Below are 20,952 nucleotides of genomic sequence, written 5' to 3' on the forward strand. Positions count from 1 at the left end.
GGTTATATATTACCATTAACTTTTCAGATAAAACGGTGATAAAGTCCTAATGTTTTCATGAAACTTCCTTTTTTTCCCCATATGAGCATCGGGGAAAAGGCTGTCTTGCAATTGGTGAGGTCACTAGTGTGTGCCCCATTTCTTCCAGGATCACTCTCTTTATAGGTTTTAGTGGACTCCTAGTACTGTGAAGTGGTTTCATGGGACAAAGGCTTGTATTCCAAGATCTGGGAGATTGTAGAAATGAGCAGTGATGCCCTTCCTACCATCTTTCCAGAAAAATAAGTGATCTGGAAGCTGTTAGGCTTACTTACAGCAACAGCACTTTCTGCACCTGCATAAACTCCCGGACACATTTACTAACAGTATTTGTTGCTGTATGTGCTGCAGCTTTGAATTTTTTATTAATATATATTTTGTTAATATTTTGGCTATGGTGTCTTTTTATGAAATGTACAAGAGTAAAAGTGTTTTTAGCATGTGCTTCAAAGCTAAGTTTGACTGGGAAACTCAAATCTCATTAGCCAGTATCAACAAAAATTCACTGCAGCCTGTGTAATATTTGATGAGTCATTATTTATTTCAGTCTACCTTGCAAATACATATTTGCGTTGCAATGTCATGCACAAACACACAGAAGTATTAGATCCTTAAGATCAAACCTGCATCATTCTTTTGGTCCACTGCAGTGTAGCAGTCAAAAAAAAAAAAAAAAAAAAGAGAGGTCAAGCCACAAATGGCCAGGATAGAGCCCAGAGGGGTAATGCGTAAAATATATAAAAATATTATTGATTACAGGGTAATATATTAATGTTAATATCAACAAACAATGCTGTTGCATTTACACTTAATTTTTTTTACTATAACATGGAAACAAGTGAATATTTAATAATAAGCTTAACTGGAATTCTGTACACTGAAAAACAAACAACACATAAAAAACACAAACAAACAGCCAGTGCCTTCATCTGTCCATTAAATGTCAAACATCGCATTGACCCGTAGTCCCTGCTCATCAGCACAAGCTTTTAAAAAGAGCTCCATGTCCTCTGCAAACTGAAAAACAAAGAGGAAGAAGTCCCTCTACACAAAAACACTGCAGATGACAGGCCAGGCAAACATCTATTTGAATGCCTCCTCATCATGAGAGCCTTGAAGTTTTTTTTAAGAAGACTAAGACCACAGTGAGGGCGTTTCATTTTCAAGGACTTTCCACAAGCCACAGTTTCATTTAGCACAGAGGGTCGAGCACATGAATGTTCTACTGAAGATTCAGAAAATGGTTTAGATACTGGAGACAAGACATCGAGAGGGAGATGGGGCTCCTCGGAGAGTTCAGTGGGGAGCAGTCCTGAATGCTGACATGAGAAAATTTGCCTTGCCATATCCCAACGCTGTATGACTGTCATGTTACAGACAGGGCAGTGAAAGTGCACCGGTATATCATTTTGTCTGTAAGAGAGAGAAAAAAAGAAAACAAACAACAACATGTAATTTAAATGTAGTTGTATAGAATGCAATCAGTTTATCTAACAATCGGATTGTACATATTAACAAAAATATCCAAGCCATCCTCAATAATGAAAGCAAAATGGTGTGGATCACAAGAGCTGTCAAGAAATGTGGTGAACAGGAAAAAAAAAAAATTTAATGAAAACACGCTTTTTTCTCTCGCTGATGAATGCACTGAACTGTACAATGTGAAAAGCAACTTTTAAGTCAACAAAGAGACTGCAGAAGTGCTGAAAAGAAGAGCATATTTATAACTTTAACTATGAGGTATATTTAATACCAACATACCTTTGAAAGGCAAAGCATTTTTAATGTATCCATTTATTTGCTCCTCAATCTTTGCCTTGACAGTAGGGCTGAGAGTGGGGCACAGAGGGCAGTGAAAGAGTCTTCTGCAACACGTGGTGCATTCCTGCAATTCTGGCTTGGAGGCAGAATTCCAAATTGATATGTGCATCTAAAACAAATAGAAAATCAGATAAACACCATATACACATTTAAGTTCAGGTTTTAGCAGAAATAACACGTTACAGTTAGCATGTAAGAGATTTGGTGAGAAAATTCTTTACAAAAGCATAATTTACAAAACACTTTTATTTGTGGCATACGTATCTATTGACATATAACAGACAATTTAACAAAGGCTAATTAAAGTCTGGGCAATAAAAAAGCAGAACAGAATGGAATAGAGAATATTAGTATTTATACATATATAAACCTCTTTGTGACGACCTTGTTACAATGTTTTTGCAGGTGGAATGAAAGACATGAATAAAGTGCAATATGCAGTAAATGGAACAATGTGCATTGATGTTACAGATAGTGAAAAGTAGTTCAATAACAAGCAAAAAATAAATACGTTTGAAACTGACCACTAAATGCTAACCAGAGGTGTCAAAGGTACACACACTCCTTGCTAAAGTTTAGATACTTCGGAGGCATGACCGTTTTTGTAACGCTAACGAAGTGCCAAAGTAATCAGTGTAAGCAAACTAGATGATTCCTAAAATTATATAATTATTAACGGCAAAAAAAAAAAAAATTATACATGAAAGACTCTGTCCCAACCTTTAGGATCCACTTGCAAGATTTCCACAGTCGATGATCCACGCAGGAACGTATTTCTGCCTACTGTGGAGGTCACGTGTTTCCGGCTACTGTGGAGGTCACGTGTTTCCGGTTACTGTGAAGCTCCACAGTGGCGCTGGGCGTTTATCAATATGCGTACTTGTGCGTACTTGCGTTCTCGTGTACTCGTGATACGTCATCAGTCGGAGACCAAGTACTGTTCCAATTGGCACGCATCAAGCCGAGAACGCGAAAAAGTCCCGGATGTGTTCTCGATCCGCCCGCTTTATCGAGCATGCATCGGTGTGGACTTGGGACAGCTATATATCCCAGAATGCATTTCGTCCAAAACTCAACAGCGGACTCCCGGCACATCGCCCCCCCCCGCTCGCGGACTTCTCACTACTCAGGTTAAAGAAACCCCAGCAGCTGTCTATAGTATTGAGTGTCCACTAAAATAGAAATAAAAGCGTTCTAACATCTCACCTGCTTGTTTTTATTAAGGTATGTACACGTATGTACATGTACACTATTTTTATTAATAGAGGTTTCACTACTGAGGTTAAAAATGATATATAAGTCACTTAGATCACTTCTAAATGTTAATGTTTGGTTTATTTCAGTGTTTTATTTGTTCCTGAGTAAACCGGTTTGGCTGTGATTAAAGTTAAGCTTCATAACATGTTACTCACAGTTAAATTAAGAGGGGACGGCAGTAAAACCTCCAGACCTGTGACATCATCACGTACGCTGGTGTTCCGACTGTACAAATCACGAGTCCGTGCTCGCGCATTTGAGAATTGAGAAACGCCCCACGAGTCCGTGCTCGCGCGTTCTCGGCGGGTACGTACTCACCGAAAGCATGCGTACACGCGTGCGCATTTGGGCATTGATAAACGGCCGCTGTGTCCCAATTCAGGGTATGCACGCTGAAAGCGCATTTCAAGTGTGAGTACGTCACCGCCACGCCGACGACGGCTGTCCCAATTCAAAGTGTACTTCAAATGCATACTCCAAATGCGTCGTCGATTTCGCCAAATATCAAGCGTGGTCCGTGCACGCTTGCGTGGCCCCATATATCCCACAATCCATAGCGGCGGTGGGTGTGGATAATTTTGCCGCAAAATATGGCAGAAGGGAGCGGCCGAAGAGTGAACTGTCAAAAGTAAGTACTGAATAATATGTCACTTATTTATGTGTGAATGTTTAAGAACATTAAAACATTACTGTTGGCCACATGTCGGCAAAGTTATGTGACATTAGTGATGTTTGTACTTTCAGCGGTAACTTGGTTTTAAAGCCTCTACTTCTAAATATATATATAGTCGACCTTAATCTTACAGAGAATGTGATGATTTTATGGATAATTAAAGTCAGTCATATATCCACAAACACAACAAGCTGAAAGTCAGTGATGCTGCTCGGTTTGCAGTCCTGAATATGACGGCACAAGCAGGATTCACTGCACTGTTAATGTTAGCTATGTTATATTGCTGCCTCTGTTCGGTGGTGTCGAGCCAAACGGACTTTAACATGTGTTTGAACGAGCTGACGGTTCACTCGTTAAGCTGAAAGAAAGATGCTTTAATCACAGGAGTCACACATGTGTCCACTGGACCATCTGGAACTCTTCTTGTTTAGCACTCGTAATAACACAAACACTAAATCCTCCTTCTCTTGTGCTGTTTTGTAGCAGTGTGTACACCTGAGACTGTCACCTGTCTGTCTGTCCTGCACTCTCTCTCTGTTTCTTTCTTTCTGATTGTGGAATAAAAGTATGAACATGTATTTATAAGTTACACTTGTGTTTGAATCCTGCAGCTTATCACACATTTGATTTCCATGTGTGACAACTGCAAGTGTCCAGAGTGAGGACAGACTGAGGGACCCACTGCTGCACATCATCTGTGAGGCTTTGCACCCTGATGATCCACCAGGACAAACTCAGCAGTGTGTGAGGAAGAGGAGGAGGAAGAGCCAGCAGCAGCTGACAGATGGAGAGAATAGACAGACTGTTCCCTGTTTGTGAAGGACTGCTAGGAAAGTTTAACATAACTAATTGTCTGTCCTGAATCAGTCTTATTCGGTAATGTTCAAATAATGTTATCATCCCAGTGTTTTCAGTGTGGGAGAAAGTACTCAGGGCCTTCAAGTTACACACTATGAAAGGCAGCAACAAGTTTAATGTTCAGAAACCTAAAGTATGTATCAGCAGCAGGATGGAGCTAAAAATAAATGTTTGTTTCAGTTCTATGAAGCTTTGAGTATTTTGGATTAGTAGCACTGCTGTGTTTGTTGCATCATATTGCTGTAATTGTTTATATGCTTTATATATTCTGAGCTAAGTTGATCTATAGTGTTACATCATATTCTATAAGGATGTTATGTGTTTGTAGACTTTCTGCCCAGTTTGACCCATTTAGCAGAAGTCAGCCTGTTTAAGGCTCTGATATCTATTCTGTATGACTTAAAGCAGTTATGACATGGTCTGATTTTCTCCCCCAATAAAGGAATATTTCATATATCAGTCTGATCTTCATTCTATCAGAAACAGTTATCACAGCTCGTACATTTTCTTTTTACACATATATGTAAGCATTGAGCCAAATTTAGTAATGCCAACATATTGAAAGAACAATGTTTGTCTCTTATATATAATACATCTGTATTAGGGCTGGGCGATATATCAAAAATTTATCGTTACCGAAATTTATGACTCTCATCGACGTCATTTTGCCCATGTCGGTAAATTCGGTATTTAAAAAAAAAAAGAAAAGGCATGTGCAGGTTGGCGATGTTCATGTCCCTTTAAGACGCTGTGCTACGTTACAGACTTGACGGGGTGGAGTCACATGACTCTACTACCTGTCAGTGTTGCCAACTTAGCGACTTTGTCGCTATATTTAGCGAGTTTTCAGACCCCTTAGCGACTTTTTTTCTAAAAAGCGACTAGCGACAAATGTGGCGACTTTCTGGTGTTATTGGAGATTTATTCATGACGACTTTTTGACGTGAAAGTGGGTATCGCTTTTACTCTCAACAAGCAGCGGGTGCTGCCGTGGGCACCTCGCCCGTACCAAAGCGCTCACAGGCGGAGGATAGTCCTCCCCCAGCTGCTATCAGGGCAGACGATGTTCACACCTATGCGTCCGAACTGCAAATGAATCGCGCATGAGCGAAGCCGCTGCTCCCGCACTGACTGTAACGCAGTCAGTTCTTCTTTTACTGTTATGCTGTTTTGTGGATCACGAGGTTTAAAACTACTTATAAACACACACACACACAAAGTAACTCCACCAGAGTGCCTATTTCGGGTCTTTTTTGCCGGTCCAAGCCCGGATAAAGGAGCAGGGTTGGAATTCTGACTTTAAAAAAAACAATAATTGCTAAAATAAATTTAATTTGTAGTTCTAAATAAATTCTAAATGCATTTAGGACGTTTTTTACTCACTTTATGTCTCTTCCACAATGTTATTTCTCTCTCCAACAACGTAGGTTACAATTATATTAGCATGACCAATTATGCAAATTAGGCGATGATGTCATTTAGCGACTTCTGGCGACTTTTAGGACAGCCAATAGCGATTTTCCTTACTGAGGAGTTGGCAACACTGCTACCTGTAACAAGATGATACACGGGTGAACAAATGGAGGACGATTTAAATGTTGAAGCAGCAGCGACGGAGGTAGAGCTGGTGGAGGAGGAAGAGGAGACGCTTGTTAACAAAAAAAATGCATCATCAATCGTTTGGCAACATTTTGGATTCAACAAGGATGATATTGATCAAAAAATTGTTAAATGTAAACTCTGCAAAAAGACTGTTGCGTCAAGTCAAGGTAACACAACCAACCTCTTCCACCACCTGCAGCACAACCATGTGATTCGTTTGTTTCAACGTTTGTTTTTTTGGCACTTGGGGTGGTTATCGTCCATTTATCGTTATCAAGGTTAACTGCTCAATTTATCGTGATATTGATTTTAGGCCATATCGCCCAGCCCTAATCTGTATAAAGGAAATATAAATAACTGCTACTTGCATCTTTGACCCAGAGTTCAAGCTCATAGATATATATATATATATATATATATATATATATATATATATATATATATATATATATATATATATATATATATATATATATATATATATATATATATATATATATATATAAACACCCAGCACGCCCCTGCGGGCGGGTTTATCCTTCAAGCTCGGGTCCTCTACCAGAGGCCTGGGAGCTTGAGGGTCCCTCTTGCAGTATCTTAGCTGTTCCCAGGACTGCGCTCTTCTGGACAGAGATCTCGATATATATATATATATATATATATATATATATATATATATATATATATATATATATATATATATATATATATATATATACATATATATATATATATATATATATATATATATATGTATATATAATCTGACAATACATATAATATTGTCCATATTATATTAACATTACCACATTACTAACTAATCTTGAAATGACTGTTCAGTACAGAAATGAAGCCCAACTATCATGTTTTACAGTCCTGTGGTCTCAACTAATCAAAGTGATGTCATGACAAAAATGAATGACCAACAAAACATTTTTTCTCCTTCATTTCTGTCACACAAAGCTGTTTGAAACATTTTTCGCGGTTAGTATCATGGTTGCTAGGCAACCTGAACAGCGCGACGAAGGCTAGACCGTCCCATTTCACAAGCCTCTCACTTCCGCACTTCCCGTACTTGTAGTACGCACCGTACGTAGTACGCGTAGTGTGCGTACTTCAAGCGTGCAGACACGGGCCGTTTATCAATGCCCAAGTACGCGACTACGTACTCGCGTTCTCGGTGAGTACGTACTCGCCGAGAAGGCACGGGAGTACGTACCCGCCGAGAACGCGAGCACGGACTCGTGGGCCGTCTCTCAATTCTCAAGTACGCGAGCACGGACTCGTGATTTGTACCAGCGTACGTGATGATGTCACAGGTCCGGAGTTTTTACTGCCGTCCCCTCCTAATTTAACTGTGAGTAACATGTTATGAAGCTTAACTGTAATCACAGCCAAACCGGTTTACTCAGGAACAAATAAAACACTGAAATAAACCAAACATTAACATTTAGAAGTGATCTAAGTGACTTATATATCATTTTTAACCTCAGTAGTGAAACCTCTATTAATAAAAATAGTGTACATGTACATACGTGTACATACCTTAATAAAAACAAGCAGGTGAGATGTTAGAACGCTTTTATTTCTATTCTAGTGGACACTCAATACTATAGACAGCTGCTGGGGTTTCTTTAACCTCAGTAGTGAGAAGACCGCGAGCGGGGCGGGAGGGAGGGGGGGACGATGTGCCGGGAGTCCGCTGTTGAGTTTTGGACGAAATGCATTCTGGGATATATAGCTGTCCCAAGTCTACACCGATGCATGCTCGATAAAACGGGCGGATCGAGAACACATCCGGGACTTTTTCGCGTTCTCGGCGTGATGCGTACTTCGAATTGGAACAGTACTTGGTCTCCGACTGATGACGTATCACGAGTACACGAGAACGCAAGTACGCACAAGTACGCATATTGATAAACGCCCCCTGAATTGGGACACAGCCAGTGGCTGCAGCCAGACCCTCTCGGTGAAGCTGACGGTGAGAAGAACACGAAGAAGTCGGTGTTTGTTTGTCCTGGTGCGCAGGCGTCATGTGAGGGTGCAGTTCCTGCTGCGGCCTGCGGAGGCGGCAGAGCGCGGCACAGCGGCGAAGAAGAAGAAGCAGCGGCGCCAACAGCGAGCTGCTCGGTCCCACTCCTTTCTCTCCGCTTCAAGCCGCTTTAAAGACCGCAGCATGAGGCCCGGACCTCCACCCTGACCGCCACCCGGAGCAGCCCGCGGAGCTCACAGCGCCGGTGCACAGCCGCCTGTTAACAGGTCCAAGTAACGGCTAACGGCGGCTTCACGGAGGAGACGAGGCGCTGTGACGTCACTGAGAATCAAGGTTTGTTTTTGTTTTTTTGAATGAATCTTTATTGGAACAAACAACAGGGGCAGCAGCTACCTCAGTAATTAGATTAACGGAAGCCTGCTGAGAAGTAAAATCAGCCCAAACAAACAGACTGAAGTTTGTTTTCTATTGTTTGCGAGAGTAGAAGAGTGACGTCATCAGCGTGTAAGGTTGGAGGTTGATCGCGTGAGGCTGTGAGCAAATCTGCTCTCGTGTTCACAACGAAACCAAACACAGAGTTACATGAGTTCAGAGAAGAGCTGTTGAGGACGTGGTGTGGGTGGGTTGGTGTGCAGCAGGAGGCTGAGGACGCAGCCTGGGGGGTCCACAGGTGGGGGGGCGAGTCCGACTGGTTGAGGCGGGTCAGTGGGGAGGTTATCCACAGGTTGAACAATAAAGTTGTGCTCTGACGTATTTAAACTGTAAACGTTGTTTCTAAACCAAAGCCTGCTCTCCTTCTTCCTGGATCATAGAAAAGCACCTTTACTTTTCTTTATATGAAGATCGTCAGGTTTAAACAGCTCTGCGTCTCCACAGGCTGCTCCTGCAGGAGCTCCGAGACTCCCTGTGGGTTTGAGCCCATCTCATGGCTGCTGTCATTGGTGGACGGCTCCGGTCTCTGCAGTGATGTCACCGTGTTAGTATGACCCCAGCTTACACGGGGACACTTCTGTGTTTCCAACTGAGCTGAGTGAAGTCATTCCACCTTAAATCAGCTGCAGTTACAGTACTGAGGGAGGTAGCCAATCAGATCTGGTCTATTCAGGTCTATTCTGATGTCATCAGTCGCAGACCGTGGTATCGTGCTGTCACAGTGGCTCCACCCACAGATGCTGGGTGGTGCAGTCGGCTCAAAGCTGGTTTGAACTTCCTCCTGTGGCTGATTGGATGTCCAGCTGTGTGACGCCCTGTATGATGTGATTATGACGCTTGTTCTCTGTGGTGCCCCCTGCAGGTGTTCCAGATGATTGTTGACGGTCACAGGAGGGAGGAGAGGAGGAGCAAGGAGGTGGGCTGCCAGTGGGAGAGCCCCGAGGAGGACAGGAAGGAGGTGGGCTGTCAGAGCCAGGCGGTGGAGAGGAGGGACGCCGCCGTCCAGGTGGATCTGCTGACTCAGCAGCTGAGCTGGAGACACTCAGGTGAGACTCGGTGGGACGGGGCCTCCGTGGCTGAGACACTCTCTGATTTATAACTGGGCTCTCTGAAACACGGAGCTTCAAACTCAGGTCCAGTCCAACGTGTCTGTAAAGCAGCCTAAAAACAAACCAGCTGCACATGAAACACAAACTGACTCAAACACAGGAAGCCTGCCAACACACAGGCCGTTACGCTGGTCGCTATAGTGATGCGCCATAGTGCAGCTGTAATAACAGTGTGTGTGATGAAGGGCTCGACCTGAGGAAGGAGCAACCTGATTCCACAGGCTAGACCTGGGCCCAGGTCCTCTGTGGCACCCAGAGGCCACGCAGATCCACACATACACAGCAGTGAAATAAACGGCAGAGGGAAGAGAAGCAGGAAAGACTGAGCCGGCTGTCTGCTCCTGCAGCTCTGGGCCTTCCACACAAGCTTCACTTTCACGTGGAGCTGATGAAGCTGAGGGTGGAGAGTCTTTGGCTGACGCAATGTTTCTGATGGAAACTGGCTCACGGTGCGTGTCTCTATGAATGTTGGATAAAAGGGTGTGTGCCTCGTCGCCGAGCGCCGCCTTTGGGTTTAGAGCCTGTCGGCGTGCCACTCACCCGGCCACAAACGTAGAGTCATGGGTGGAGTCACAGGTGAAGTCACGGTCCACGGGCTTTGTACTGAAGCCACCTCACAGGTGAGAAGATGGTGAACTTCCTGTTCCTGTCCCACACCTGCTGATTAGAAACACCTTCTGCCCAGGTAAACACACCTAAGCAGACACGCTAGCTGTGTCCCAAAACGTCGGCTGCATCCTCCGGAGACGCATTTGAAGGCCGATTACGTCACAGCCAGGCGACGAAGGCTGTCCCAATTCGTCGACTCCTTCAAATGCGGCCGACAAATGCGTCCTTCATTTCCCCGAATTTGAAGGATGGGTCGGGTGTGTCCTTCGTGGCCCACCATATCCCAGAATTCATAGCGCGGCCCAGCCAAATTTCAGCTGCCAACAATGGCGGCCGCTACTAAGTTTTAAAATTAGTCTTATTAATCTTTCTGGGTCACAAAATAAACTTTTAACATATTTTCAGGTGAGAAAGTGGCGGTGTAAATTACAAATATCTGCTTGGTTTATCAAGACATCGCATATTTGCAAAAGTGCGCCGACGTTTTCGGAGACGTCCGTTACCCACCTGCTCGATAGCAAGCCGGGGGGTTCAATGGTCACTCCAGCCGGTGAGAGCAGCGGACTCCCGGCTTCATCGTTTTCAGACCCCCGCTCTTTCGCTACTCAGGTTAAACATGATATATAAGTCACTCGGATAACTTAAAAATGTAATTGTTTGGCTTTTTTCGGTGTTTTATTTGTTCCGGAGTAAATCTGTTTGGCTGAGATCAAAGTTATTAGATTATTAGATTAAAAAAAACTTTATTAATCCATCGGGTGGGTTCCTCCGGGATTTTCACACAGCTGAATAAACGTCAAACAGAAAACTGATTAAACTGAAGTGTGAGACGGTCGAGAATTTACGCCAGTGTCCTGTTATATTTTAGATAGCAAGGAGCAGACGGCCGAGTTTATTAAACTCCACCAAGACACAGCGGTGACGCAAATCTGAAGGCTAGACCGTCCCATTTCACAGCCTCGCACTTCCAGCCTTCTTGGTCTTCGAAGTACCCGGCCCACGTAGACCGCGAAGGCCGGGTCCTCCGAAGGATGCAGCCGACGTTTTGGGACACAGCTGCTGTTTTCTCTCTCACAGATGTCTAAATTTACCCAGAATTCATTGCAGTGCTGACATCGAGACCGTTGATGGCTTCATGGCCAGGTGCTGTCTGAGTTATTAACTGTTTGAAGCAGAACGCGCTCACAGGTACGCCTCCCCCCTCTCAGGTGTTTCCTGGCACTGCGGCGCCATCCGGGTGGATGAACCAGCAGGGGGCATTCTGCTGCAGCTCTGCAGGGGTCACACGTCACGCTGTGGGCCCTGCGCCACCGACCGCCCTGCCCTGCTACCCAGTGTGCCTCTGTTCTCCGAGCACGAGTCGTCTCCTTCAACCAGCATGCCTCCCCTGACTCCTGTGGACGTCTCGGCTGCTCCTCCTGGACTCATCGCTCCCCTGAGCCCGGGGCTGGCCGAAGACGAGGAGCAGGAAGAGGAGCAGGAGGTGCACGTACCTGAGGGTAAGTTTTGTAACAGTCAGGTTAAATGAGATGTTTGAAGATCGAGTCCTCTCGGAGCAGGAAGTCTTTAATCTGCTCAGGTGTTCTTCAACTCCCAACCTGTCATCCTTCAGCCTCCTCTCATCAGCTCTCTGCATCAGTCAGTATCTGGGTTATTGATTAGTGATCAGTTCTTTGTATTAATCAGTATTTGAACATTAACTTCCTTTTCTCTTCTCCTGCAGAGGAGCGACTCTGCTCTGAGAGCATGGCATTTAAAGAAAAGACGAAGATGGAGGGGGGGAGGTGGCCTGATGGAGGTGAAAGACAAAAGTCATCACTGGCTGACAAATCGACCAATCACATCGCAGGAAAACCACCCGGGAAGAGGAGGAGACTAAAGATGAAACTTCTGGAGAAGGATGAGGAGTCCCACACCAGCAAGCGAGGAGAGAAACAAACAACCTGGATCCAAGAGAGGAAGAAGAACGAGGGGCAGGAGGAGGAGGAGAGGGGAGGGGAGGAGACCATGAAAGAAGGGGGAAGAGTCAAATCTGTCATAATGAAGACTGAGGAGGCGGAGTGTCAGAGACCGAGGAGGAGAATGGTCGGTCCGACAGTCAGATACCTGCTGGAGTCTGAGCAGCAGTCACATGGGCCAACAGAGGCCAATCACAGCAGAGCAAGCAGAGACGTGGGGAGGAGGAAGACGGGGAGGCCGAAGAAGGAGCAGAAGGAGCTGGATGACAGCAGCACAATGGAGTCCTCAGCAGACGGAGGAGCAGAGAGATGGTGGAAGCTCTGCCAGGTCAGTCCTTCACTTGAACATCACATCACCTTCGTTTCTCTGACCTTTGACCTTCAACTTTACCTGTCTCCAGGTGTGTGGTCTGAACTTCACCAGCCAGCCGTCTCTGGATCTCCATCTGTCCGTCCACAGACCGGCTTCGAGCTGCGCACAAGCTGCTGCTGACCAACAGCAAGAACAAACCAATGACGCGAAGGGTGATGCAGAGGAGAGGGAGGAGCCTCAGAGGCCAAGGAGGACAGTCTGCCAACCAATCAGGTACCTACTGGAGTCATCACATGGTTCTGTAACAGCCAATCAGACCAATCGGGAGGCAGCTACCAAACCCACAAGAAGGAGAGGAAGATCAAAAGATGCTGTTGGGGGCAGGGCTTCAGAGGTGATTGACAGGCCTGAGACTAATGCTAAAGACACAGGTCACATGGTCACAACAGGAGGAAGAGAGGAAGGAGAGGAGGAGCCTTACAGGCCAAAGAGGACGTTGGTTGGCCTCCTGGAGTCAGAGGAAACATCAGGTGGTCTCAGAATCTCCAATCAGGACGCAGAAAACAAACCCACACAGTACAGGCGAAGATCAAAAAATGTTTTTGACTTCAATGAGGCTGGGGGCGGGGCTTCAAAGATGACTGACTGTTCTGATACTGAAGATAAAGAAATGGGTCACACGGTCTCAACGGGAGGAAGACAGGAAGAGGAGGAGCCTCAGAGACCAGGAAAGACGGTCAGTCCACCAATCAGACGCCTTCTAGAGTCAGAGGTGATAACACATATTTTAGAAACATCCAATCAGGATACAGAACACAAGCCCATGTCTTCTGACCTTTACTTGAACTTTACCTGTTACTACAGCCTCTTTTTCATTAGTACCTACTCGGATCGACTCGCCGTGGTTTTCGGGGTTGCCCATTAGGTCATAGTTCCTGGTACCGGGTGCTGTTTGGCTGGCGTTCCAAGTGATTCGAGCAAATACTAAAATTTCCCCCCAATTGGCCGGTCAGTTGCTTCCCTCGATGAGTCGTGACAGCGTCTCATTCGCAAAAAATGAAAAGCGCCATTTTTGAAGTCGGGCAGCAACAGAAATGGCTACAAAAGCAACGCTGTGTACCTGAGTCTGACGCCACAAACCGAGTAGCAGGTCCATCATCGCCTGGACATCCACCGTTATTGGAGTTGCACATTAATCACGTCAGGGGACACTCGGGCACGTTGCTATAACAACAACCACGTACATTTGGTACTTACCAGATTGTAGTGGAAAACCAGACGTGGCGAGTGGTTCCGAGTAGGTAACCATAGAAACCTCTTCTTTCCCGACCTTCAGCCAGACTTTTCTGCACCTTTTGTCTTTAGTTAGTTTTAATTAACCCAACGCTCACATGACCTTTGCCTAACCTTTCCCCTCTCCAGGCGTCTGTCTTCCACCCGTCCGTCCACAGACCAAAGCGACTGTTCGGCTGTCACCTCTGCAACAGGAAGTTCAGCCGTGCCAGCAGACTGTTCCGGCACCAATGTAATCAGCACCACAGCAATATAGGTGGTCTCTGCGGCAATGGATGTGGGTCGGCCCTGAGCAACGCCCGAGCTCCTAAAAACAAACAGGAAAAACAGACCACCCAGGATGACAAGGAGGAGCCTCAGAGGCCCAGGAAGCCCCTCTTCACAGCACCCACCGGGGCTCCTTATTGGTCAAGAGACATAAATCGTGTGAGAAAAAGTCCCAGCTGGTTGGTCGACTACTGGACCCTGAACAAGAGGAGGAATGGAAGGAGGGGGACGAAGAGGAGCAGAGTGGAGGAGGACGACGAGGAAAGGGAGGCGCAACAAGTCTGTGTGGAGAAGGAGGAGGGGCCTCAGAGGCCAAGGAGGACGACTGTTGGCCCACCAATCAGGTACCTGCTGGAGTCAGAGGTGACAACACGGGGTTCTGGAAAAGCCAATCAGACCAATCAGAAGGCAGCTAACAAACACACAAGGAGAGGAAGAGCAAAAGACTCTGTTGGTGGCGGGGCTTCAAAGATGACTGACTCTTCTGACATTGAAGATAAAGACACAGGTCACATGGTCTCAATGGGAGGAACACAGGAAGAGGAGCCTCAGAGACCAGGAACGACAGTCAGTCCACCAGTCAGGTACCTGCTGGAGTCGGAGGTAATGTCACATGATTCTGGAACAGCCAATCAGAATGATCAGGAGGCAGTTATCAAACTCACAAGAAGGAGCGGAAGATCAGATGCTGTTGGCCTCTGTGAGGCTGGGGGCGGGGCTTCAGAGATGATTGACAGGCTTGACGCTAAAGATAAAGACAGAAGTCACGTGGTTGTAAAGGGCAGAAGAAAGGAAGACGAGAAGATGGAGGAGCCTCAGAGGCCGAGGAGGACGATGGTCGGCCCACCAATCAGGTACCTGCTGGAGTCAGAAGAGCTGTCATGTGGTCAAAGAACAGCTAATCAGGACACAGAAAACAAACCCACACACAGCAGACGGAGCCCAAAAAAGGTTGGTAGCTACAGTTAACTGATCAATCTTGAGGCAGCTAACAGCACCTGCCATTAATTAATGCTTCAATCTTAAATATGATCAACCTATCTCTAATAATCAGCTATGTACCACAGGCCTTCAAGGTGGCTGTAGTTAAACCCTTACTTAAAAAGCATCTCTAGACCCAGCTGTCTTAGCTAATTATAGGCCAATCTCCAACCTTCCTTTCATATCAAACATCCTTGAAAGAGTAGTTGTCAAACAGCTAACAGATCATCTGCAGAGGAATGGCTTATTTGAAGCGTTTCAGTCAGGTTTCAGAGCTCATCACAGCACAGAAACAGCTTTAGTGAAGGTTACAAATGATCTTCTTATGGCCTCTGACAGTGGACTCATCTCTGTGCTTGTCCTGCTAGACCTCAGTGCAGCGTTTGATACTGTCGACCATAATATCCTATTAGAGCGATTAGAACATGCTGTAGGTATTACAGGTACTGCACTGCAGTGGTTTGTATCATATCTATCTAATAGACTCCAATTTGTACATGTAAATGGAGAGTCCTCTTCACACACTAAGGTCAATTATGGTGTTCCACAGGGTTCAGTGCTAGGACCAATTCTGTTTACATTATACATGCTTCCCTTAGGCAGCATCATTAGAAGACATAGCATAAATTTTCACTGCTATGCAGATGACACGCAGCTCTATCTATCCATGAAGCCAGGTAACACAGACCAATTAGTTAAACTGCCGGAATGTCTTAAAGACATAAAGACCTGGATGGCCGCTAACTTTCTGCTTCTTAATTCAGATCAAACTGAGGTTATTGTACTCGGCCCTGAAAATCTTAGAAATATGGTATCTAAGCAGATTCTTACTCTGGATGGCATTACCTTGGCCTCCAGTAACACTGTGAGGAACCTTGGAGTCATTTTTGACCAGGACATGTCCTTCAACGCACATATTAAACAAATATGTAAGACTGCTTTCTTCCATTTGTGCAACATCTCTAAAGTTAGAAATATCCTGTCTCAGAGTGATGCTGAAAAACTAGTTCATGCATTTATTACTTCCAGGCTGGACTACTGTAATTCATTATTATCAGGATGTCCTAAAAACTCCATGAAAAGCCTTCAATTAATCGTGACCTTTCCTCTCTGCAGGCGTCTGTCCTCCACAGACCGAAGCGAGTGTTCGGCTGTCACATCTGCAACAGAAAGTTCAGCCGTGCCAGCAGACTGTTCCTGCATCATTGCGATCAGCACCGCAGCATCTTAGACAGTCCCCACGGCAACAGAGTTGGCATGGCCATGAGCAGTGCTCGAGCTTCTGATAGCAAACTGAAAGAAGGAACCCAGGGTAACGACGAGAATGGGGAGGAGTCTCAGCGGCAGCGGAGGACTAGAGTTGGCCCACCAATCAGATACCTGCTGGAGTCAGAGGAGCCGTCACGTGGTCTTAGAGCAGCCAATCAGAGTGCAGCAACCAAACCCACACAAAGGAAAGGAAGAATGAAGGCTGGTGGCCTCACTAAGGCTGGGGGCGGGACTTCACAGATAATTGATAGGTTTGAGGCTGCTGTTGCCACAGAGAGACAGACAGGTGTGCACAGACAGACTTACCTGGTTCACAGAGACCTGCAGGATGGTCAGGTGACCATCTCCCCCTGCTCTGTCACAATGCAGCGCCTCCTCTGATTGGCTGATGACATTCTTGTTAACCATGTTTGTTGTAATTTTTTGGTTTGGTTTCAGTGATTTTAGGTGTGTGTCACACTCTTTGTTTTTGAACAATAAAATGAAATAATGTCCAGCTCCTTTTTTCTGTCCTGCTGTTCATGGTTTCTAATAATGAGGTCAAAGGTCAGGCTGCACCACCCATGGAACTGCATGATGTTAGAGAGGGGATATCTTTATATGGTCACGTCAGGCTCTGATTAATCTAAATCAGTGTGGGCCATGACTCCCTGGTGGACGTCGCAGGTACTGCAGGTGGTCTGTGAGCCTGGAGCCATCGCTGCGTAGTAAAAATATCACAAGTGCTACAATCAAACCGAAGTAAAAGTATTTGAGTGTATTTAGCAGTAGTTCCAGTCCTGACAGAGAAAGTCCTCCCTGGATGGCTCCTGTCAGTCCATCATCATCATCATTGTCAGTTTTCAGATTATAGAGCTTAAAGTGTCACCATGACGATCAACAGGTGAATCTTCATCCTCACAGTCAGGATCACTGGAGAACGCCGGACTGCAGGACAGGTGTGGTGCAGATAAAATCGGCCTCACTGAGCACAGAGCTGTTTATCATCTAACACAGCACATAACAGGCGAGGCACGATTGTCCAATCAGCAGCCTCCCTTGTAACACCTTTGTGTTTGTGATTATAAGCTAGACTGATGCTGCTGTCCCATCTGAGTTGTTCGGGCGTCTCCTCCACTGTCACTGCTAGCTCGCCTCACCTGTTAGTGTCACTAACCTCTGACTGCCCCGCCTCAGTAACGTGACCTCTGACCCCTCGTCTTCCTCACTAGTTCAGCCCCTCTTGGTGCCTCAGGGATCACTCACATGCTGCTGTTAGATTCACACAGGTGAAGCACACCTTCAGTTTGTGACGGGCAGCCAATTAGACAGACGCTGGCTCAAAGGGGGAGGGGCTGCACAAATTGTTCCAGTCAGAGGGGTGCAGGTCGAGTCATTCTGCTGCGCGATGTTATAAACATTACGGTAATGCTCCAGCTGCGGTCTTTACGGTGAAACGGCGGAAACCGGAAGTCAGTTCAAAACAGCCGTGGCGGCCCCGAAGAAGAAGGAGCTGCTGAGATGAGCGAGAGCGGCGCTCAGGTGAGAAACCGAAGCTCGTGTTTACCTGTGTGTCACGTGACCGCGGCGTTGTGTGAGTGCGCTGTTAGCACCGCGCAGTGTTGCCAAGTTAGCGACTTTGTCGCTATATTTAGCGAGTTTTCAGACCCCTTAGCGACTTTTTTTTTTTTCTAAAAAGCGACTAGCGACAAATCTGGCGACTTTTTCTGGTATTATTGGAAACTTATTTATGACGACGTTTTGACGTGAGAACGCGTATCGCTTTTATTCTCAACAAGCAGCGGTGCTGCCATGGGCACCTCACCCGTGCCAAAGCACTCACGGGTGGAGGATCGTCCTCCCACAGCTGCTATCAGGGCAGGAGATGTTCACACCTATGCCTCCAAACGGCAAATAAATCGCGCATGACCGAAGCCGCTGTTCCCGCACTGACTGTCAGCTCTTCTTTTACTGTTATGCTGTTTTGTGGATCACAAGGTTTAAAACTACTTATAAACACACACGCACGCACGCACGCACGCACACAAAGTAACTCCACCAGAGTGCCAATCTCGGGTCACTTCCAAACCTGGATAAAGGAGCAGGGTTGGAATTGTGACATTAAAAAAACAATAATTACTAAAAGAAATTTAATTTGTAGTTCTAAATAAATTCTAACTGCATTTAGGACGTTTTTTACTCACTTTATGTCTCTTTCACGATGTTATTTCTCTCTCCAACAACGTAGGTTACAATTACATTAGCGTGACCAATTATGCAAATTAGGCGATGACGTTATTTAGCGACTTGTAGGACAGCCAATAGCGATTTTCCTTACTGAGGAGTTGGCAACACTGGCACCGTGTGACGGTGACTGTCAGAGGTTGTGTGTCTGCTTTCAAATGATGTAGGAAGAAAACAGCCAGTTACCTGTTCGAGTTTGGTACAGGTTGTGTATAGGTGGGTTGCTGTGACCTTCACTGAGCAGAGCTCTGCACAGCTGGAGATGCTGCCGGAAAATCTGCCAGACCTCAAAACACGTGTTTAGTTTGTAGTGTGGTACAGTCTACGTGCTGGAGCAGTGTCTAATGATCTGTACAGTGTATATCCTGGAGCAGAGTGTAATCTGGTACAGTGTATATCCTGGAGCAGAGTGTAACGGTGTGTGCGTCTCCTCAGCTATTAGCTCGTCTGGAGGCGCGGCGCTGCCTGAAGGATATTGAGCCTCGTCTGTTTCCGGAAGATGGAGGACCCGACCAAGGTGACTGACCACGCCTACCCAGTCACAGCTGACACATGCTGTCAGGTGACTGTCTCACTGTATGTGTTGTTTCTCGCTCTCAGGTGCGGTGGTGGAGCTGTTCGGGCTGGAGGGCACAGGTGAGTTCACGATGCAGGAAGTGCCTCCACTTTTAACCTGCATGTAAACTCTGTGTGTGTGTGTTGCTCAGGTAAGACGGAGCTGCTGTATCACCTGCTGTGCCGGTGCGTTCTGCCGGAGGCAGCCGGGGGTCTGGAGGTGGATGTGGTGTTTGTGGACACAGACTACAGCCTAGACATGTTACACCTGGTCAGCATCCTGGACAGCAAACTGAGCGCAGGTATATGCACACGCACACACACACACACACACACACACACACACACACACACACACACACAAACAGGAAGTTACACACTAACCCTGTCTCTCCGGGTCCTTAGCGCTGTTGGCCGGAGCAGACGAGGCAGCGCTGCGCTCATGTCTGTCCCGCCTCCTGGTCGTTCACTGCTACTCCTCCTCACAGCTCCTCCTCACGCTCCACTTCCTGGAGACCACCTTGTCGTCACGGCCCGCCCTGGCGCTGATCCTCATTGACAGCATTTCCGCGTTTTATTGGGTGGATCGCTGCGAGGACGGGGTCAGCTACACCAAACAGGAGGAGAAGCTCAGCAGGTGTGCGGAGCTGCTGGGACGCCTGCTCAGGTGGGTCCATCGTATCCTAGAGTTAGACTGATTCAGGGTGCTCACAGGTCATGTGTTACAGTGCGCTGCGTGACATCACCACCACTCTGAAGGTTTCCGCTGAGCTCTGATATGATCACGGTGTGCAGCTTTTTTCTCCCAGGCACGCCAAACAAACACATGTGCAGAGTGCCCCCTGGTGGTCAAACTGTGCAGTGTTGGCACTGTAGGTCAGGGTGTTGGCTGATCAAGTGTTTGTGTAAAATGTTGGTTTGTTCGTGTTTTGCTGGGTCAAATACCGGACCTGAGTGGAGCCTGTGGTGGTTCTGTTCTGGACTCTGGCTCACTAATATTCTGATTTTTGGCTCCTCCTACTCCCCAGGGACTATAGAATCACCGTCTTCGCCACCTGTCATGCCATCAGGAGGCCCGCCGTCCCCTCCTCCTCCTCAGACTCCGAGCGGTCGTACCTCTGCCGCTCCTGGCAGAGGCTGGTGACCCACCGGCTGCTGTGCTCCAGGCAGAAGCCAGGAAACAACGTGGCTGGTGAAGGAGGAGACGACCAGGAGCAGAGGAGACATCAAATCTTCACCGTCCACTGCACCACCTCCTCCTCCATGGTCAAGGCCTCCTGGAGCAGCTCCTTCTGTGTGACGGAGGCAGGAGTGGAGTTCCTGTTGGAGTCGGAGGAGAACAAATGTGCTGCACGTCAGTAACTCAGACTCTGGTCCAATCATGGATCAGGGAGATGTCAGTCATCTGGCTGGGGGACCAATTACATTTGAGCCCTTGCCGCGGGCACGCCCCTCACAGCACAGACTCTGTTTACTTCATCTGCGTGTTTTTCTGTGTGATTTGATTCCGTGTTCTGTCTGCTCGACCCACAGTGGAAACAGGAGCAGACTGTAATGAGCTGCACAGGTGGGACTGTACAGGTACAGGGAGAAGGGAGGGGGTGGGGTCAGGATGAGGTCATCGCCAAAGGGTCAGCATAAATGTTTGTGTTCAATAAACTGGACATGTGTGTTGTGACCTGTGTGTTTGTTTCCACTCA

The 20,952-nt window shown here is 46.6% G+C and overlaps 2 protein-coding genes and 1 long non-coding RNA gene across 5 annotated transcripts; 2 read left to right on the forward strand and 1 right to left on the reverse strand.

Annotated features, from left to right (window-relative positions):
• Nucleotides 1–379: 379 nt before the first annotated feature.
• On the reverse strand, nt 380–19,761 carry LOC120441793. Its single transcript, XR_005614290.1, has 3 exons — nt 19,637–19,761; nt 1,801–1,969; nt 380–1,452 (listed from the first exon to the last, which is right to left on the reverse strand). It is a non-coding gene; the product is annotated as an uncharacterized LOC120441793 (long non-coding RNA).
• Nucleotides 8,093–16,968, forward strand: LOC116336527. 3 transcript variants are annotated; one of them, XM_031760432.2, is made up of 7 exons: nt 8,093–8,576; nt 9,538–9,721; nt 11,602–11,892; nt 12,117–12,679; nt 12,753–13,436; nt 14,087–15,175; nt 16,322–16,968. In XM_031760432.2, the coding sequence occupies exons 2-7, from the start codon at nt 9,547–9,549 to the stop codon at nt 16,853–16,855; spliced, it is 3,336 nt and encodes a 1,111-aa protein (XP_031616292.2). In that variant the 5' UTR covers nt 8,093–8,576; nt 9,538–9,546; the 3' UTR covers nt 16,856–16,968. The 3 variants fall into 3 exon arrangements, with proteins under 3 accessions (XP_031616292.2, XP_031616293.2, XP_039473139.1); XM_031760433.2 differs by having other exon boundaries at nt 8,094–8,576; nt 12,753–13,400; XM_039617205.1 differs by lacking the exons at nt 8,093–8,576; nt 9,538–9,721 and adding an exon at nt 9,731–10,469.
• xrcc2 (X-ray repair complementing defective repair in Chinese hamster cells 2) lies at nt 17,804–20,930 on the forward strand. Its single transcript, XM_031760434.2, has 6 exons — nt 17,804–17,995; nt 19,133–19,214; nt 19,298–19,333; nt 19,405–19,554; nt 19,658–19,919; nt 20,281–20,930. Exons 1-6 carry the CDS (start codon nt 17,975–17,977, stop codon nt 20,612–20,614), a joined length of 885 nt encoding a protein of 294 aa, XP_031616294.1. The 5' UTR covers nt 17,804–17,974; the 3' UTR covers nt 20,615–20,930.
• The last annotated feature ends 22 nt before the right edge of the window (nt 20,931–20,952 follow it).

This window comes from Oreochromis aureus, linkage group 9 (genome assembly GCF_013358895.1).
Source record: "Oreochromis aureus strain Israel breed Guangdong linkage group 9, ZZ_aureus, whole genome shotgun sequence".
Classification (NCBI taxonomy): domain Eukaryota; kingdom Metazoa; phylum Chordata; class Actinopteri; order Cichliformes; family Cichlidae; genus Oreochromis; species Oreochromis aureus.